An 18,725-nucleotide genomic window follows, 5' to 3' on the forward strand; every position below is an offset into this window, starting at 1 on the left:
AACTAGTACTTCACTAGTTTTTTTCATTATTCTCCACATAACTTTCTTATCAATTCTGGTTACGTATAAAATAGTATCCACACTACATTTTGATAACCAGAGGACAATAACCTCGACAAATCTCACTTTAGAAATTTTTACTTGTCTAAATATTGTACCTTTCCAAACATTAATATGTTTTTTATATAGTGGACATATTTTATTTGTACATTTCATATATTCATACTTATTTTTTGTGTATGATGTAAGCTCTTCATTGCATATTTTACAACCGCTAAGTAGTAAGATTTTTATTTGTTGTATTATTTTCTCTTCAATCTCTCTTTTCCTCAATTTTTGGAATTTCATTTTTGGGGGTGAAAAAATGGAAATTTGAAGACATCATAAAAAGGTGAATTTCGGATCGAAGGTCCGGGATTTTTATATCTACGCAAATAAGACAGTAAAGAACTTATTTGACGACTGTCTCTCAGATGACAAATAGATGCGGCTAAAGTTAACTCTAGCTACAAAAAATCGATAAAAGGTTTTTTTTGCTTTTTTTTTGAAAAATGAAGAAGATATTTGTTGAAGAAGGAACAAAAATAACAAATAGAATAAAAATTCAAAAACGCATCAAAAATAGAATCAGAGGAATTTCTTCGGGGCTGTACCTAAATAAATGTAGTTTGGCATTATTTGCTGTTCTGTTTCATTTTAGTATAGAATTTTTAAAAATCGCCAATTACCTTCTATGGTATTGGTATGAACTTCATTAATTGGGCCTCTGAAAAGTAACGAATGATTTACCGACAGATGTTGGTTAAATATTAAGCCTAAATTATGACAGGCTTTCCTCTTATAGCTTTAAATAAAACTATTCTTATCTACATGTTTTAATAAAAGATTAGTACGTTTATTTGGTCTCTATTCCAATATAATAAATATAAATTTATTTTTTATGCGTCGTATGACCATACCAAAGCACCAAAACCCTTTTACAATTTTGGCTCTATAATTCTTATTTTGATTTTTTCGTTTCGTCGATTTCTACTACATTTTCACCACTATAATCTCGATATTAGATAAATATTTTTCATAATTAACAATTCTTTAATTTTTTTAATTAGTTGATACAGATTGAGCAGAACAACCCAAAATTTGACAAGTAACTTTCGAGGATGTCAAATAATCAACATATTAAGTATTTGTAATACTGTAATATGGTTAGTCTAGAATCTTGGAAGAAAGTTTCTTTCCAAATTAAGGCTGTATTATTACATATACTCCACTTACACTTCATAATAAAGTTTTGTTTGTCCTTTATTGTCATCTGAGAATCACATAATTTACAAATTAGGATTTTATTTTTTGTTATTAATTCATTATATATTATTCTAATTCTTCTCTTGTTTAAATTCTCGCCTCCATTTTTCACATGTGGCAAAAACGCTATTGAAAATTTTCTACCAAGCCGACATTAGCCTGGTGACCTTGTAAGACATTCTATAAAAAAGATGGAAACTATTTAGCAAAACTAGTGATGTATCAAGAGCTTACAAGGGCTTAGTTTGGTATGCAGTTTTGAATCAAAAAAAGAGCGTTAACGCTCAGAGATAATATATGGCGATAAGGCGTCGTTAAGACTAAAAGTAAATGATTTGAAAAAACCTCGCGGTTTTAACTTTGAATATATGCTACAGATAGACAATAAGTCGTATAAAACATTTTTGATTTTACGTAGAATTATCTTAGAAGTATATACAGACGGTGGTAAAAATCGTGCAAAAAGCAAAAAAGAAACGAAGAACTATAGAATTAGGTTATAGGCGATTTAAACCAAAATATGAAAAAAAACATAGAAAAGATTTAGTATTGTAGAAATAAAGTAAAATAAAAAAAAAAGTTTGCTTATTTTTGATTCCAAAACGCGTTACACAGCATAGACGGGGTTTGTTTGCTATTTGGTTAAGAAATTTGTATAAAATTTTATAGAGCTAACAATAATATAAAAATGGATATAAAGTGAAAACTAAGAAATTTAAATGGCAGCAAGTATAGACAAAATATTTGTAATTTGAAAAAAGTACTCGGGAAATAAATAAAGTTAAAATAAAAGATTAAAAAGTTACTTTATACTGCGAACAGACGCAAGCATGGTAGTCATGTGTGCTTTTTAAATTCAAATCATTAAACAGAGAAACGAATGCCGGCTTAATAGACATCGAAAAGCTTTACTCCTACATAATGTTGCTATGAGGCATCATAAGAAAAAAACATGGGAAGCGTTTTGGTCATAAATATATTGAGTATAAATATAGAGTCAGAAAATTTAAAATAGAGACTGATTAAAGGTTTGGAAGAAAAAAATTAAATCGAATTATATAATATAAGAAAAATAGGTAGATTTAGAAAATACAGGAATATAACTTTGAGATTCAATATAAGAACCCGACACCCTAGTAGTGGCAAACTCATTGAACAAAATTCATCCTGAGGATGTAAAGAGCAATAGGGTAGAAAGATGATAGTTGAGCGTTAAAAAAGCGAAATACGTGTACAACAAAATAGTTAAAGATTTGAAAATTTTATAACGAAAAGACGCCCTTAGTGCCGAACAAGAAATGTCGAGTGAAGTTGTAAGAAAATACAAAAAAGAGAAAGGAAATAGATCTAAATTAAATAAACTTATGTATTAAGAGAAGTTAAATACCTCCCCGATGGCAAAAATCATAAATGAAATCAAAAAAATGTGAAATCTGCCGAATAAACATCAAAGAAAAGGCGGTTAATATTTTATTGCCACAATAAGATATCCAAAAAAGTTGTTCTAAACAAGATGAAATTTAGAAAAGAAAATACGTATCGAGGCCATAAGCTAAATTATAAAAGAGTTTATGAAAATTTTAGAAATCTAAGCGTTATCGAAATAGCGACTTTATTAATGACTTACACGAGCAAGGAAAAACAACAAGAATCGATTACCGCCAATAGAAAGGAATTAAAACCCAAAAAATTAGAAATATGTGTAAGCAGTTGAATATAAATTATAAAAGAGTAGCATCGAGGCCATGGTTGTATTTTACGAGTTGAAAGAGTTATAAGATCACTTTTAAATTTATTGCGAAATCAGAACAAAATTTTGAAGTCTGAATCCTTTAATCTACAGTAGTATACAATACAAGTTATCATAGTAGTAAAAAATGCATCCTATTGAAGTAGCCGAGGATTAAATAGAAAAATCTATATAAAAAACTGGCCAATCGATAGTTAGAATAAAGTATTTGTATCAAAAAAGAGAAAGTCAAAGAAAAAGTAAAATGTGAAAATTTTTAATAAGAATCCCGTGAAGAAAAAATTAAAAATACAAGAGTAAGATTTATTTCAGGGGAAATAGTAAAAACGACTCGTATTGTTTCAATTATAAAATGAACGAACTGTAAAAAATACATATTGCTTTAAAACAAGGAATAAATTAATGCTGGTGAGACTAACCGCTCTGGGAGGCAATGCTATATTTGGAGCCCATATAAACGATTTATATGATAGACAATTGCCTCTAATATTTATGGCATAATGTTTTTATAAAAAAATTATATATTATAACTTCTATACAATGGAAATGGATGAATATTTCAATTGTGTTTTTTTGAAAACGAAAAATCGATTAAGCTGTTTAATTAGATCACAACTCTATTTTACTAGTCGATGGAAAATTTAAATAAATAAAAAAAACAACGAATACAAAACATATGCAACAAAAAAATATGCTATAGATTTTATCCAAAAGATCACAAACGCCATATTCTTTTTTTTTTGCATTGATATTTTTTCTTTTGCTGATGAAAGCCGCAGGAACATTATCAAACTTATTTTTAACAGTAGGCATGGTAATTATTGTTTCATCTTGTAAGTTATCATTAGGATTTTTAATAGTTCTTTTTCTTTCTTTATTCTGCGACATGTCTTGTCTTTTATGTTTAGATTCAGAACTAAATGTATAAAGTTCGAAGTCTTGTTTTTGATAAATCTCACTAAAACATCCTTTTGATTTTTCGTTTTCCAAAGATTTATATGTGTTATCTAATAAGAGGCTTTCTCTTTTATTTGAAATTTTTTTGTATTCTGATGCTAAAATATTTTGAAGTAGTAAATATAAAAAATTCATGGGGCTAAATTTTTTGATTGCTTAACTAGTTATGCTTTCGAGTTTTTTAAATACTGGACATATACTTTAATTTTAACAGTGTAACTTTTGATTTTCTACAAAAACGTAACATAATGTAATGACATTTGATTAGTACTATAGGTTAATGTTGCTGATCATATTATACAACATGTTGATTTCCTCATATTTGTTATAGATTAGATTAACTAACAAATTATTTGTTTTAAATGGGCAACTTAAGCTTTCCCTCTCTACAACGGAATTTTGTATCTACATATGCATGTTATTTTTGTTTTTCATTTATAGAGTAAAAAAATTTCATAATGTGAGGAAATATGATTCTAAAAAAACATTAGTAAATAATTATATACGCAAAATCAATCTCAGAGCTCGATTCCGAGCGCATATAAGAAGTTGTACTGTCCAGGGAAGAAGTTGTGTGATGACAGGTATTTTGAGAGATCAAACAAGATTTTGACTTTTGACAAGACAATATCACAATACTTTCATGTAATAAAGATCTGTAAATAATCTTAATAAAAATTTATTTGCGTTGTAAAATGTATATAATGTGTCATCAATAATGTTACAAACAAATACGCTTCTGAAGGAATAAAAACAAGCAAGAAGATCAGGCTTAGGATGCTAAAGAAACAGAAAAAAGACCAATTTATCGCCAGAAGAACGCCTTTTAACAAGTTTAATATAAATGATTCTATAAATTCTAAAAAATATAATTTTACATTTTTTTAAAAGTTTAAATTTAAGCTAAAAACGATTCCCACCATATAGAATACTTAGTTTTATAAAAAAAGATAACATAAAATGTATTTGCATATAATATACGCACTCTTTAGCATAAAAAACACATATAATATATATTTAGATTTTATTAAGAAAAAAATTACAAAAAAAGTTAGTTTAAAGACTATGAATCTACGAAAATAGAAAAAAAATTAAAAAGAGTTCTTTTTTATATAATAAATTGTTAAAGTCCTTTTTTAAGGAACGGTTTTAAAATTTTTTGAAATTTTTTTTTGAAAGAAAAAATAGAATAGTAAATTTGAGTTAAAATTTTATTCAAAATGGAAAAATTAATTTATTGTACATTTAAAACCGATTTTGATATTCTTAAATTTTTTTGTATTAAAAAGAGAATAAATATAATTATTTTTATAATATAGTAGATAAATCCTATGTTCAAGAGAACATCTGCAAGAAAGAAACTATAATTTCTCAAAATTTATATCAGTACCAAAAAAAATATAGGCTCGATTAAAGACAGAAATAAAAAGAATACGAACCTTAAAAAAATTATTGTTTGATACACTATACAGATACATAAACATTCTTATGAGTTTTCCAGTGTTAATATATTTAACAACAATTTTGACTTGGTACGGAACCAAGTTTTACAAAAATAAAAATTAAATGAAAGTTTTTAACACGCGTTAAACACAAAATAGCATTCAATTTGTCTCATCAAGCACAACTATATTATTTAAATAACACATAACAGCTTAGAGATTTTTAAACAACATAAAAATGAAGTAATTTTCTACGTAAATTTAATAATAAAGCAGATGGTCAAAAGATATTAAGTATTTTTCTCTAAAATTTGTGAATTTAAGTTAATATTTTTATAACGATACTCATGTCTATTTTCTTTACTCATGGTTTATTTTTCTTTCGTCAATATCATTTTTTTTTATAATATATCGATATAAGTTCAAAGATTTCTTAAGCATGTCGAGTTAAGAAGTCTTGAATTATGTATTAGAATAAAAATAATATTGATAAAATGTTATATAAAATGAAAAAAAAAAAAACTTTTCAAGATTTACTTGCGGAGATAGATTTTCTAATAAAACACGTTTGTTAAGAACTAAAAATCAGTATAAGCTATTGTATTAGAACCATTAATTGTTTTTATCTTGTTCATATTAAAACCTTAAAGAGGTTAAATGCACAAATATAAAAACAAATACAGGTATCGTTATTATAACAGCAACTGCAACAATCCTCGTCTCGTTTATTTGTCGAAACCCTTTTCTTTCTCTAGATTTAGCCATAGGATTATTTAGAGACTTATTTCTTTCGAGAGATAAGGTTATTATTGTTTCATCTCACGAATCAACCTTTAAGCATTCTAAAGTGATCTTTATTTCTTTATATGTTTTCAATTCTTTTTTTTTGAGATCTTTTTCTAAAAAAGTGGATGAAATTAGAAATTAATAGCTTTATGGCAATCAACGACAGTTCTTCTCAACGTTCAACGGTCGATACAGAAAAGGGTTCATCGAAAACTCTTTCTCTGTTTTTCTGTTTTCCGTGCGTGCTGTTGTAAAATACTTTGAAATTTTAAAAAATAACCTATTTATGGGATAAATTTTTTAGATTTTCTCAAATTACTAATATTATTTTAGACTATAATCGCCAAAGGTTTCAATTTTAGCTGGATTTTGTTCTTTTCGATAAATTGTGATTGAGTTCTCTTATTAAAAATTATTGTATAAAAAGAGTAAATTTGATTTTTATAAAGATTAAAAAAATATTTAACAAATTATTTTACTAATAGAAAATAATGACTATCAAAAAATTAAGCCGCCAATAAGACATCTGTAAACATTTATAAATAAAATATAGCATCTTTAACATATATATTTTAGACAGATAAACATCGTTGTTTATATTATTATAACATTAGAAAATTTTAAAAACGACGTTGATTATATTAAAAAACGAATAAGAACAAAATGTAAATTTTTTAGCACGTAGTATACTTAATCACAATTATTAAATTGCTTCATTACACACTAGTTAAATTACTCTTTGGCGCACAAAGTAGGGAGTTTAAAAAACAACCAAAATGACAAATAAAAATTTCAAGTTCTATTGAAATTACAAACATAAGCTTGTATTATTGAATTAAAATTTGCTTAGATAAAGTTTAATTTGAAATAAAACTTCCAATTTGTACTATTAACAAAAATATTACATTTTTTAAATAGAATTCTTGAAGAATCAAAATAATAAATAAATTTCTCTTCTGCGCCAATTTCTTTTTTTACTTGGTAAAATCCGGGAAAGAAGCTTGTATATTAAGTACTGCTTGTACTTCTTTTAATAAGTTTCTGATTCCTCATTTAATTTACCAAATAATTTCTTTGATTTTTCAAATCAGAACTCCATCCACATGACAAGTCTGTTAGCGTGGCTACAGGGCCATTCGAAAATATTACGTTCAAATATGTCGATGTCTTAAATTCCGTTCAAAATAAATACATCCATAGATTTAGATATGATGTTATAATAAAATGAAAAGTAAACCCTAAAATATATACAGCAAGGATAAATAAAATAATCAAAATATGATTGTTGAGAATTAAAGAACTCAGGAAGGTGTTTAATTAGATCAATGATGCTTAATTTTGGCTTATTTATATTATTGAATGAAGAGCTCCGAGACACAGGAACACAAGGCTTCACAGGTCATTTCAGTACAACAGCCACAAGAATACAAGGCTTCACAGGTCATTTTAGTACAACAGCCACAAGAACAATCTCCCTTTCGATTACTTTTTGGTTTAAATTTTTTTTCTTCACTAAAAATAAACAAAGCATTATTTTTTGATTGTAAATTCTCAGGAGGTACAGTAATTGTTGTTTCATCACGCGAATTGTCCTTAGAAGATTCAACAGAATTATTAATTTCTTTATCAAATGCCGATTTTTTCATTTTAATACTTTCAGATTTGAGTGGTTGATATTCATCTTTATGGCTCTCAATGACAAATCCTTCGGACGTTTCGACGGTCGATATAAGTAGAGGAACATCTAAAACTTTTCTTTCCCCATTTTTCTCATTTTCTCCGCATGCTGTTGTAAAAATACTTTGGAATAAAAAGATCAAACGATTCATGGGGTAAATTTTTTTAGTTTTTTTTTAAAAAATTTTTTTTTCAAAGATGATTGCTAATGCTTTTCAGTTTATACTATATTTTGTGTTTTTATGTGCTTTGAATTATATTTTTGTAACATATAGTATAAAAAGAGTAATTTACGTTTTTGAAAAAAAAACAATAAATGTTTAATAAGTTATGAATAAATAGTAAAAAACAAATATAAGTACGTATAATGAATATGATAGCTGACTAACATTTTGAAGATAATTAAGCTTTTCTATTTTATAAAAAATATTATAAAAAAGGTAAATTTGATTTTTAATCAGAACAATAGAATATGTAATAAGAAACGAAATAAGTAGTAAAAAAACTAATACCAAGTAGTTTTTAAGACAATAAGATATTTGAAAACATTTATAAATTTAATATAGCTTCTTGGTTCTATTATTTTTTAGACAGTTTAACATAATTGCTAAATTTTTTATAGCATTTAAAAAATTTTACATACGACTTTGATTATATTATATTACGAAAAAAAAAACAACAGTAGATCTTTTAACACGTAGTATATGCAATCATAATTATCAAATTGCTTTATTACGTATTTACGTTTTAAATCTTGATGTAACAATAAAAGGAGTTTAATGAAATACGAAAAAGATTTATAAATTTTTTTAGCTCTTTTATAAAAAACTAATATGATCTCATACTAAAGAAAATTAATACAAATTTTCAATAATTATAACCAACATAGACTTGTACTTTTTAAAAATAATTATATATATGAAATAAAACATATATAAATTTGTACTTTTTTAAATTTTTTATATAAAAAACTAGTAACACTTGTCATATTAAAAATTAAATTTATTTAGATAAAATTCTTTCAGAATCAAACATAGAAATAAATTTCTCTCCTTCAGCAATTTCTTCTTCTGTTTTCCTTGGTGAAAATTCCGGAATATAAGCTGGTTCATTAAGTACTGCTTGTACTTCTTTAGATAAGAATAATTCTTCGAGACTATCAGTAGTAATCATTTTCTTTGGAAGTGTAAACTTCTTTAATATTCTTGATTCTTCATTGAATTTACCAAATAATTTCTCTAATTTTTTAAATGCGGACTCTGTCCACATGACAAGCCTGCCAGCGTGGCCACCAGGGGCCAATTCGAAAATATTAAGTTTATTTATGCTGAGCTGATCAACACCAGGAATATTTCTGAAAGCTTTAAGCTCCACAGGACTGTCATGAATAAGAAGAAGACCTTTTCTCATTCTAAATCTTCTATTTCTCATTTTACCCTTTGTTCCTCTTAAAGTTTTACTGTCTTTAACTCTTTCTACTTCTTCAGTCAGATTGAAATTTTTAAGGAGTTCGAAGGCGTCTTTAGTTTTCTCAAATTTCTTTAAGTCGTCACTGACGACCAAAGGAATATTTTTCAAGTTTTCGATTTTATGTCCTCTTGATTCTACGAATGAAGTTTTAGCAGATGCTGCGATGCTCATGGCCAAGGCTATTCTTCTTGTATTTAGTACGATTTTTCTGCACCATCTTCTCATTGTAGTAGTAGGATGAGCCATTCTTCCTTTTCTACAGAAATTTGCGAATGCTCCTTGTCCAGATCTTCTTGATCCTCCTCCACCAATTCTTGGGCATCTTGCGATTGCTCTTCCTGTTCCCCATGAGACAGCAGAGTGCTGCATCCCTGCGTCAGGAGAGACAGCGTATGGTTGTCTCAAGTTTAATCTTTCAAGAGAATGAACTTGTTCGATGATATCAGATCTGATGTCTACAGAGAAGACATCTGGTAAGTTTACTGTAGATTTTACAGTGTTCCCGTCTAATTCGTAAATGTTGATTTTACTGTCCATGTAACCCTTCTTTATTTATTTTTTTTATAAATTTATGCAAAAAAAATATAAAAAGAAAAATCCAGCATAAAAAAGAAAGAAAATAATATTTTAAAAAATCAATTTTTATAATTGAATATTTATGTCTCAGAGATTTTATTTTAATAGAATTTATATATAATAATTAAAATAGATCTTTTATATAATAATGTCAAATAGATCTTTTTTTATAATAATTAAAATAGATCTTTTATATAATATTTACAAATATTCTGGATTTTAGAGACAGCACTCATCTACAATGAAATTAAGAAGAAGGCCTTGGAATGCTGGGGACTGAAAGATTAAGAAATAGATCATGTAACGAAAATAATTTGTATATTTTTTTAACTTTGATATGTCTAACAAATTTAATTTATAGAAAATAACATTTTATTTTCTATTTGTTTCTGTGATTTGAAACAAATTCAAAACACAGAAAATAAATTAATATTTTCTTCTAAATAATAAATGACTACAAGAGCTATTCAATGCACTACATATAAAATGGTAGTACTGGGCTATTACAGCGTAGGCAAAAGTAGTCTGGTCTTAAAATACGCCAAAGATGAATTCAATGAAAATGAAGAAAGCACAATAGGCGCCTCTTTTATGACCAAGACCATGAGCACGAGAGATTTATGTGTGAAATTTGAGATTTGGGACACAGCAGGACAAGAAAGATACAATAGCCTCATACCAATGTACTACAGGGGAGCCCAAATAGGGATAATTGTGTATGACATCACCAGTAAAGAGAGTTTTGAAGTGGCCAAGAGGTGGGTCGAAGAATTGAAATTTGAGAAATCTTCAGATTTCTTGAAAGTTCTAGTGGCCAATAAATTGGACTTAGAAAATGAGAGACAAGTGACATTTGAAGAAGGAAAAGAGTACGCGATGAAAGAGAATATTTTATTTTTAGAAGCCAGTGCTAAAGAAGGGACAAATGTAAATTTAATATTTGAGATGATAGTCAGTAAAATACCAAGGGAGACACCTAAAACAAAGAAGAAAGGACTTAAACTTGGGGATTCATTAATGAAGTATTTTTGTTGTTAAACAAATAAAATATCAATACATTACAATATATTACAAATTACATTATATTATATTATATTATATTATATTATATTATATTATATTATATTATATTATATTATATTATATTATATTATATTATATTATATTATATTATATTATATTATATTATATTATATTATATTATATTATATTATATTATATTATATTATATTATATTATATTATATTATATTATATTATATTATATTATATTATATTATATTATATTATATTATATTATATTATATTATATTATATTATATTACAATATATTACAATATATTATATTATATTATATTATATTTGCGCATTTTTTTTTATACTTAAACTTTATGTATCTTTTTCAAATATCTTAGATCTTAAATACATATTAATCCACTAGCTTAATTCCTTCTAAAACATTTTAGATCTTTTTTACATTTCGATCTACTATTTAAATCTTATCTGAAATATCTTTTTTATAATATTTTAATTATGTTTCCTTTAGTTATGTTTCTTTTATAAAATTCTGGTTATGTTTTCTTTTAATATTTTGTAGGTCTCTAAATCTTTATATTTTTCTTTAAATTCCCCTTTGTCAAGCATTTTACCAAATTCTGGTTCTACTGGCAATTTACTTACAAATTGTAATTTATAATATTCACTAATCTTCTCTCCTCCTCTACTTGCAAAAATATTTGTTATATGTTTACATTTCTTACATTTATATCCACTCATATTTTCTATTACTCCCAATATTTCTATATTATTCATCTGACAAAATTCTATGGCTTTTACTGTGTCACTAAGCGCCACATTCTGCGAAGTGGTCACAATTAGACTTTTAATATTTTTGTTTACTAAAAAGTCATGTTCTTCACTTATTCCAGGGGGAGTGTCAATTATGACGAAGTCATAATCGTCAATAGACTCATAGAATAAATTTAGAAGACTGAGTTTTTTGGGTCCTCTCCAAATGACAGCGTCTTCTTTGTTTATCATTGAGCCCATTGACAAGACATGAAGATTGTCTGTGATTTTTATGGGGATAAGACCTTTACTGCCTTTTTTTACTTGGCCTTTTCCGCCTAGACTTGTGACGCAACTTGGGCCGCAAATATCAAAATCCAAAAGAAGACACTTTTTAGATTCTGATAAAATCATGGACAGGAGGATCGAGAGACTAGATTTGCCCACTCCGCCCTTGCCACTCATGACTGCTATCTTATTTACCATTTTCTTAATAAGGGTTAGATTTGTAATTACAATATTTCTTTATTTTTTGTTATTCCACAGGATGCTCTCATTTTATAATTCGCCTTATTTATGCACATTTCTAAATTTATCATAAATTTAGAAATGTGCATAAATGAAAAATATATTAAATAAAGCTTAAGAATATTCTAAATAAAGCTTAAGAATATTCAAAATAAAGCTTAAGAATGGGGGAGTTTAAGAATGAAAGAGTGTTGTAACTCTAGGTACCAATCATTGCTCTTTATCATATACTAAGACAATCAGCACAAATATATTATCCAGCATAGAATCACAGACCATTATTTCAGACACAAATATCAAAAGCTTTTTTTATAAAGATGCAATTTCATTCAGACTTAATTGTTTCAAATATAGATTACAATTTAAGCATCAAACATAATTTTATATCTTAAAAACTTAACAGGTCTATAAATATAAAGTGCTTTAATTTAACTTAAAAGTTTAGTGCATAAATGAAATAGATCAAATATTTTATTTTCGCATAAATTTATAGATCAAATATTTTATTTGATCTATAAATGAAATACATTTATTTTAGATTTAAGATTCGAGCTTTTAAATTTAGAAATCTTCCTCAAGATTAAAAGTGTCCAAATCTACATTTTGTATAAAAACAATCTCTTTGTTTTTATTTTTCGTCGTATTTCTTTGATACCTCGTCCTCTTTATAATCGGCACTACACTACTCGGATTATGAACATCTTCCTCATTAATTTCCTCTGAAAACTTTATTTCTCTTTTTCTATTTCTTCCTGTCTTTATATGATTTGTAATTAACTTGTCTGTATATTTAATTATTATATTTTTATAACCAGAATTCATCTTCGTATTTTTAATTAATTCTTTGTGATAATCTTTCTCTGATTTCTGGTTTATATTTACATTTACTTCTTTAAGGACATTATTGTCCTTATTTAATTTCTTAAATGTAAAATCTATCTTCTTGGTATTTTTAGTAAAATTTAAAACTTTTTGGTTTTTTGATTCTGTGGTCTTTTTTGATGATTCTGTAATCTTTTTAAGATTCTTATTTCTTTTTGGAATATTCTTATGAGGAATGCCTAATAAATTCATATTAAATAAATCATCATTGGACATTTCGTTTATTTTTTCTATGTTTCCAAATTTATTTTGAGTTTCTAAAACATTTTTACTTGAAAATTCGTCATCTTCAAGAATTTCATCAAAATAAAGTGATTTTTCTTTCTTTTTTTCTGTTTTTAAATTACTTGCGAAATTTAGAAAACTAAACAAATAGTTAAGAAAATGAAGGTAGAAATTTTCCAAGTCATATTTGCAACAAAGCAAAGTTGTATTGAATTTCCGAAACAAATTTCTATAAAATAAAAATCTCATCAACATTTTATCATCTTTATCAAATTTTACAATTAGATTATCATTATGGGTGTATTTAGTTATGCTTCTTCTGATTATGTCTCTTTTTAAATTTACTTTGTTTAGAAGTGAATATTTCCTGTTTTTTAAAAATAATAAAATTTCTCTTTTTGTTGGAGTTCCTGTGAAAATAAATTTCATACCCCTGAAAACATGACAAATTTATAAAAAAAAAATTCAAGGAAATATTTATTGTAAATAAAAATTTAGAATTTCTGAAATTGAAATATTGTAAATTTTAAAGTCATTTTTTTTTAAAATTTTAAATGTGTTTACAAATTCATTCTTCCATTTTTTTCTTAAAATTTTCAATGTGTTTGCAAATTCAAAACTTCCTTTTTTTGTTAAATTTCAAAATTCTCATTTATAAATTTGTAAATTTTATTTCCCGTTTCTTGTCCTAAAATCCTTTGTAAAGTAACTTTTTTACTATTGAAAATATCTCTAATATTTTTAAAATTCTTTATTATTTTTTTTATGTTAAACTGATTAATTCCTGGTATTGATAATAATATTTCTTGTAAAACTGGATCTATCTCACTATTATTAATATTTTTTACTATCTCGTCTTCTTTATTATTCTTATTTTGTATTCTTCTAAATGTTTTGGTTGTAAACAATGTCGACTCAGACCAAATGATCTTCACACCGGGGAATGTTATCAAAAACAAACAGAACTTAGAAATCAAAGAATTCCTGAATGTATCAGAATTATGATTATAAAAATCTGATAAACAAGGCCGTGAATTAAATTCTAGTAAAATTATAGAATTTAAATAATACAAAGTTAACATTCTCGTTTGACTGTAAAGTCGGCCTGTGTTACAAGAAGAAATAAAATCATGAATATTTTTTCTTTCTATACAAATATCTTCATTAATTAAATAATCTCCTATTTGTAAAGTGGAAATAATCAAATTATTTCCTGCTTTATACAAGAAAAAAGGCAAATCGGCCCTTAATTCTCTAGAATCTACTATTACATCATACTTGATTTCATTCTCATCTGACGCCTCGTCTTCTAAAATATTTTTGTTTATGTCCAATAAAACAGGCATGTTACTTCTTTTATTTATAAGTTGCTCGAAATATAATTTCTCGTTTCTTAATCTTAATAAATTAATTTGTTCTTCTATTGAATCTCTAAATTGGAATGAGTGTACATTAATATTTATTAATGTGCCGATATATTCGCATTTTCTGATACAAGATAAATCTTTATCAAATAAAATTATTTCATATTTCTTATCTTTATCGAAATATAAAATGTTACTGGATTGTTTATCAATTTCTAAAATGTCTTTTTTATTATTTTTTGTATAAAAAATGAAAAATTCTTCATGTGTTTTACTTTGGTTTAGTTCTTTGTTCATGTGAATAAAATCTTCTTCTAATTTGTCATCATTGAAAATTATCTCTGAATTTATGAAGTCTTTCTTGAGATAAAAAATCAAATTTTTATTTGTAAAATTTTTTAAATGATTTTCTACATCAAATAAAACTCCAGGTGAAGGCAAAACAATCAGAAAATTTGATTCATTAGAATTAGAAACTAATTTCATTAATCTCTTAAATTTCGGATTCCATAATTTATCATCATTATTTTCAATAGTATTTTTAATATCCTCATTCTTTTTACCATCTTCATTAGTTTTTAGTTTTTTATACTTTAAAAAATATTTAATATTTTTAATATCTTCCATTTCTTTCTCATTTTCTAAACAATTCATCTCTATTTTATCAATTAAAATACTTGTATATCCACTATTTAGCCAAGTACTATCTTTTCCGAGATCTATTTGTTTATAAATAAATTTCATACATTCCATATAAAATCTCAATAAATTACATGAAAAAAGTAAACTTATAAGATATTTTATATCTAAAATATCTTGCGTATATTTCATTGATACCAAAACAAATTCATAATCAATATCTAATTTATGATGTTTGATTAATTCTTTCAAAATTTCTATTAAAATCATTTGGACTTCAATCATCTCATTCGTCATTTTAAACTCGTGTTGTGTAAAATTCATATCATTTTTAAAAGATTTCATTATATTTTCATGAAATCTAGGATATAAAACAAAATTATCGCATCTTAAAATATTTACATATTTTTCTAAACTACCAATACCATAAGCAAAAGATATACAATTACTAGAAAAAGCTTTTATAAGTCTTTTGTCGTTCTTTCTTCTAAATATGTACAAGATAAATGCTTCTATGGAATTTTCTCTAATTTTATCAGCGTCATTAATAATAATACAAGATATTTTGTCTATTGGCAAATTGTCTTCTAAAAAATCTGTAAGTAAAATTCTACTACTTCCAAGATAAACACCTCCTTTCAAATAAATTTTTTTTCTGGCTTGCTTGTCAAGATTTTTTAAATTTCTAAAATATTCGTTATTAATTTGTAACGGAAAGTCGTTAAAATTTAATAATAAAGTTAATGAATATTTATTCAAATATAACATGATATTTAAATTAATAACTTTATTTAAATGTATCCCAAAACCAGATACAAGAACAAAAGACTCACCTTTGGTATCTTTGAGAATATTCTCTTCATAAAATAACATGGGATAAATAAATTAAAACTTTTAAGCCCAAATGGAAAACATTAAAAACGGGGGAAATTTTAATGAAAAAGAAAGTTTTATAGTAAAAGATGATATTAAAGAAACAAAAAAAATAAGTTTAATTAGTCATGACGAGAAAGAAAATATCGAAAAAAATAATAAATTTGGAAAGAACTATGATAAAAATTATACTTGTGATGACAAGAATATTTCTGATGATAAAAATGAATGGAGAAATTTAAAAACAGATGAAATAATAAATTTACAAGATACACTTTTCAGTGGACAAGTTTTTAATTTTCATAAAACAGATGACGACGAATTTACTGGTGCAATTTATTTTTTTATTGTAACTTTTAAAGAAAAAAATGGTAAAATTTTTTATAAAATTTTACATACGAAAATTGAAAATTTTTATCTTATTGAAATGTATTTGAATAGATTTTTCACTCTACAAATCAATTATTCAAAAATTTTTACTAACCAATACACTTTAGGATTGAGATTACTTAACAATGCCCTTATTCCTACGATATTTTCATTTATATGTTCTGCCAATAATAATGTAACAAGAATACAGAAAATGGTAAATTTTTTGTACAGCAAAGGAGAATTTATTTGTAAATATAAAAATATTGACTTATACTATTTTCCTGAATTGAGTAAATTGTTAAATATAAAAAATGACTTAGTAGAAATTGGATTTGGTTATAGATCGAGTTACATTGGTAAAACGGCTGAAACATTAATAAATGCTAAAGAATTTAGTATAATTAAGACATTTGATGATAAGATTTTAGAAAATTATACACAAAATGGAACAACAATTAAAAATCTTGATTATAAAAAAATAGAAAATTTATTGTTAAAATTATCAGGAGTGGGACCTAAAGTGAAAGATTGTATTTTACTCATGGGAATTGGAATGTTTAAAATTGTACCTATTGATACTCATATTTTTAAACACGCTAAAAAACTTTTTAATTTTGAATGTAAAATTTTAACATCTAAAAATTATAAAGAAATACAAGAGAAATTTGTTGATTTGTTTGGGGAATATGCAGGAATTTATCAGTTATTTATATTTAAAGATTATTTAAAAAAAATAAATTAAAATATTTTATATGAAAAAATTATTAACATTCATTAAATATTAAATTAATGCTGATTTATCTAATTTTAAAAATTTTGATTTGCAAAACACAAGCCTAGTCTTTTCCCTTCTTTTTGTTAAAATTATTTATAGTCGAAGATAATATCTTACGCTAAATCATTTACATTCATTATTTTGCAATTAAATAAATCTGTTATAAAAAATGAGTCTCTTTATACGATGCTATAGAGTTTTTAACTAAATTTTATGTATTTATATTACACTAAGACATTTTATATACGATTTGATTTTGTAAAACCCGCAATCATTAATATTTATATCGCTGCATTGTATACCCTTTAAGCGATATTATGGATAAAAAAGTGGCTCAAAAATAGTAATTAACATGCTAAAATTTTATACTTTGTCAATGCTAAGTCAAACTTTAGACCACTAGATCTATTTCTCAAACATTTACAGGTAGCACAAAACAACATAAAAAATTATAAGATAAAAAAAATCAGCAGTTAAAGTGTCGATTGCCTTTATTATTTAATTTTTAAATGTATTATCAATAAATTAAAAATCATCTCTTATATTGTAAGATTTGCTTTCTATCAACCGTATTAAATATTTAATTTTATTATAATGGAAAATGCCCATGTATCATGTGCTAAATATTGTTTACTTTTATAGCTTGTTTTCAGCATTTCTAATTTGTATATTGCTCGATAAACGTTCCTTCACATTTCTAATAAATACCAATAAAAATTTTTAACTTAATTTAAATCACCATTTTTCTTTATCTATATTAAATGTGCAGTATAATGATTTTTTAAATATCTTATTGTTGATATTTTAATTATATTTATAATTTCGATTAAACCTTTAATAAATCTAGTAATAGCAGTATTATAAAAGTGTAAGAATAAATTACTAAATGACAATGTAGTCATAATAAATAAACATTTTACGTGGTATGAACAATATTTCTTCTTTTACTAATGAAACACATGATATTTTATTAATTTTTTACGGGACCTTATCAAACCCGTTTTATTAACAATTTATTTTCCTTATAGCGTCCAGACGCTTCAATTGATTTTTGAAATAACATGACTATTCTTGTTATGCCTAAATATATCTATACGTTGAACAAAAGGATCATGTTTTATTTATAATAGTAAGTTTAAACATTAAAAATTGTCCCTTTTTGCGTCTATCGTGATTAAAACATCTTTAAATTTTTTAATATTAAAAAATTTATAAAAGTGTAAAATGTCTATTGTGCATATATTACTTATGCATTACACACCACTCACACATGTACAATAAAGTAATTTAACACATTATTATATATTTATATTTCAT

The 18,725-nt window shown here is 25.2% G+C and overlaps 9 protein-coding genes across 9 annotated transcripts; 3 read left to right on the forward strand and 6 right to left on the reverse strand.

The window, feature by feature from the left end:
* Positions 1–2,818: 2,818 nt before the first annotated feature.
* On the forward strand, positions 2,819–3,019 carry VNE69_07084 (uncharacterized protein; the record flags this gene model as incomplete). The annotated part of the gene is made up of 1 exon (XM_065474088.1): positions 2,819–3,019. One exon carries the CDS (start codon positions 2,819–2,821, stop codon positions 3,017–3,019), a length of 201 nt encoding a protein of 66 aa, XP_065330160.1.
* Positions 3,020–3,646: 627 nt separating this feature from the next.
* On the reverse strand, positions 3,647–4,147 carry VNE69_07085 (uncharacterized protein; the record flags this gene model as incomplete). The annotated part of the gene is made up of 2 exons (XM_065474089.1): positions 3,647–3,651; positions 3,775–4,147. 2 exons carry the CDS (start codon positions 4,145–4,147, stop codon positions 3,647–3,649), a joined length of 378 nt encoding a protein of 125 aa, XP_065330161.1.
* Positions 4,148–7,592: 3,445 nt separating this feature from the next.
* Positions 7,593–8,069, reverse strand: VNE69_07086 (putative SP-containing protein; the record flags this gene model as incomplete). The annotated part of the gene is made up of 1 exon (XM_065474090.1): positions 7,593–8,069. One exon carries the CDS (start codon positions 8,067–8,069, stop codon positions 7,593–7,595), a length of 477 nt encoding a protein of 158 aa, XP_065330162.1.
* Positions 8,070–8,919: 850 nt separating this feature from the next.
* Positions 8,920–9,924, reverse strand: VNE69_07087 (ribosomal protein uL4; the record flags this gene model as incomplete). Its single annotated transcript, XM_065474091.1, has 1 exon — positions 8,920–9,924. The coding sequence occupies one exon, from the start codon at positions 9,922–9,924 to the stop codon at positions 8,920–8,922; it is 1,005 nt and encodes a 334-aa protein (XP_065330163.1).
* A 489-nt stretch (positions 9,925–10,413) lies between these two features.
* Positions 10,414–11,001, forward strand: VNE69_07088 (Ras-related protein Rab-5; the record flags this gene model as incomplete). Its single annotated transcript, XM_065474092.1, has 1 exon — positions 10,414–11,001. One exon carries the CDS (start codon positions 10,414–10,416, stop codon positions 10,999–11,001), a length of 588 nt encoding a protein of 195 aa, XP_065330164.1.
* A 518-nt stretch (positions 11,002–11,519) lies between these two features.
* Positions 11,520–12,236, reverse strand: VNE69_07089 (cytosolic Fe-S cluster assembly factor NUBP2-like protein; the record flags this gene model as incomplete). Its single annotated transcript, XM_065474093.1, has 1 exon — positions 11,520–12,236. One exon carries the CDS (start codon positions 12,234–12,236, stop codon positions 11,520–11,522), a length of 717 nt encoding a protein of 238 aa, XP_065330165.1.
* A 603-nt stretch (positions 12,237–12,839) lies between these two features.
* VNE69_07090 (uncharacterized protein) lies at positions 12,840–13,814 on the reverse strand (the record flags this gene model as incomplete). The annotated part of the gene is made up of 1 exon (XM_065474094.1): positions 12,840–13,814. The coding sequence occupies one exon, from the start codon at positions 13,812–13,814 to the stop codon at positions 12,840–12,842; it is 975 nt and encodes a 324-aa protein (XP_065330166.1).
* Positions 13,815–14,017: 203 nt separating this feature from the next.
* Positions 14,018–16,261, reverse strand: VNE69_07091 (DNA repair protein RAD16-like; the record flags this gene model as incomplete). Its single annotated transcript, XM_065474095.1, has 1 exon — positions 14,018–16,261. One exon carries the CDS (start codon positions 16,259–16,261, stop codon positions 14,018–14,020), a length of 2,244 nt encoding a protein of 747 aa, XP_065330167.1.
* A 31-nt stretch (positions 16,262–16,292) lies between these two features.
* On the forward strand, positions 16,293–17,375 carry VNE69_07092 (N-glycosylase/DNA lyase (OGG1); the record flags this gene model as incomplete). Its single annotated transcript, XM_065474096.1, has 1 exon — positions 16,293–17,375. The coding sequence occupies one exon, from the start codon at positions 16,293–16,295 to the stop codon at positions 17,373–17,375; it is 1,083 nt and encodes a 360-aa protein (XP_065330168.1).
* Between the last annotated feature and the right edge of the window lie 1,350 nt (positions 17,376–18,725).

The sequence above is a fragment of the Vairimorpha necatrix genome, chromosome 7 (assembly GCF_036630325.1).
Source record: "Vairimorpha necatrix chromosome 7, complete sequence".
Taxonomy (NCBI): domain Eukaryota; kingdom Fungi; phylum Microsporidia; family Nosematidae; genus Vairimorpha; species Vairimorpha necatrix.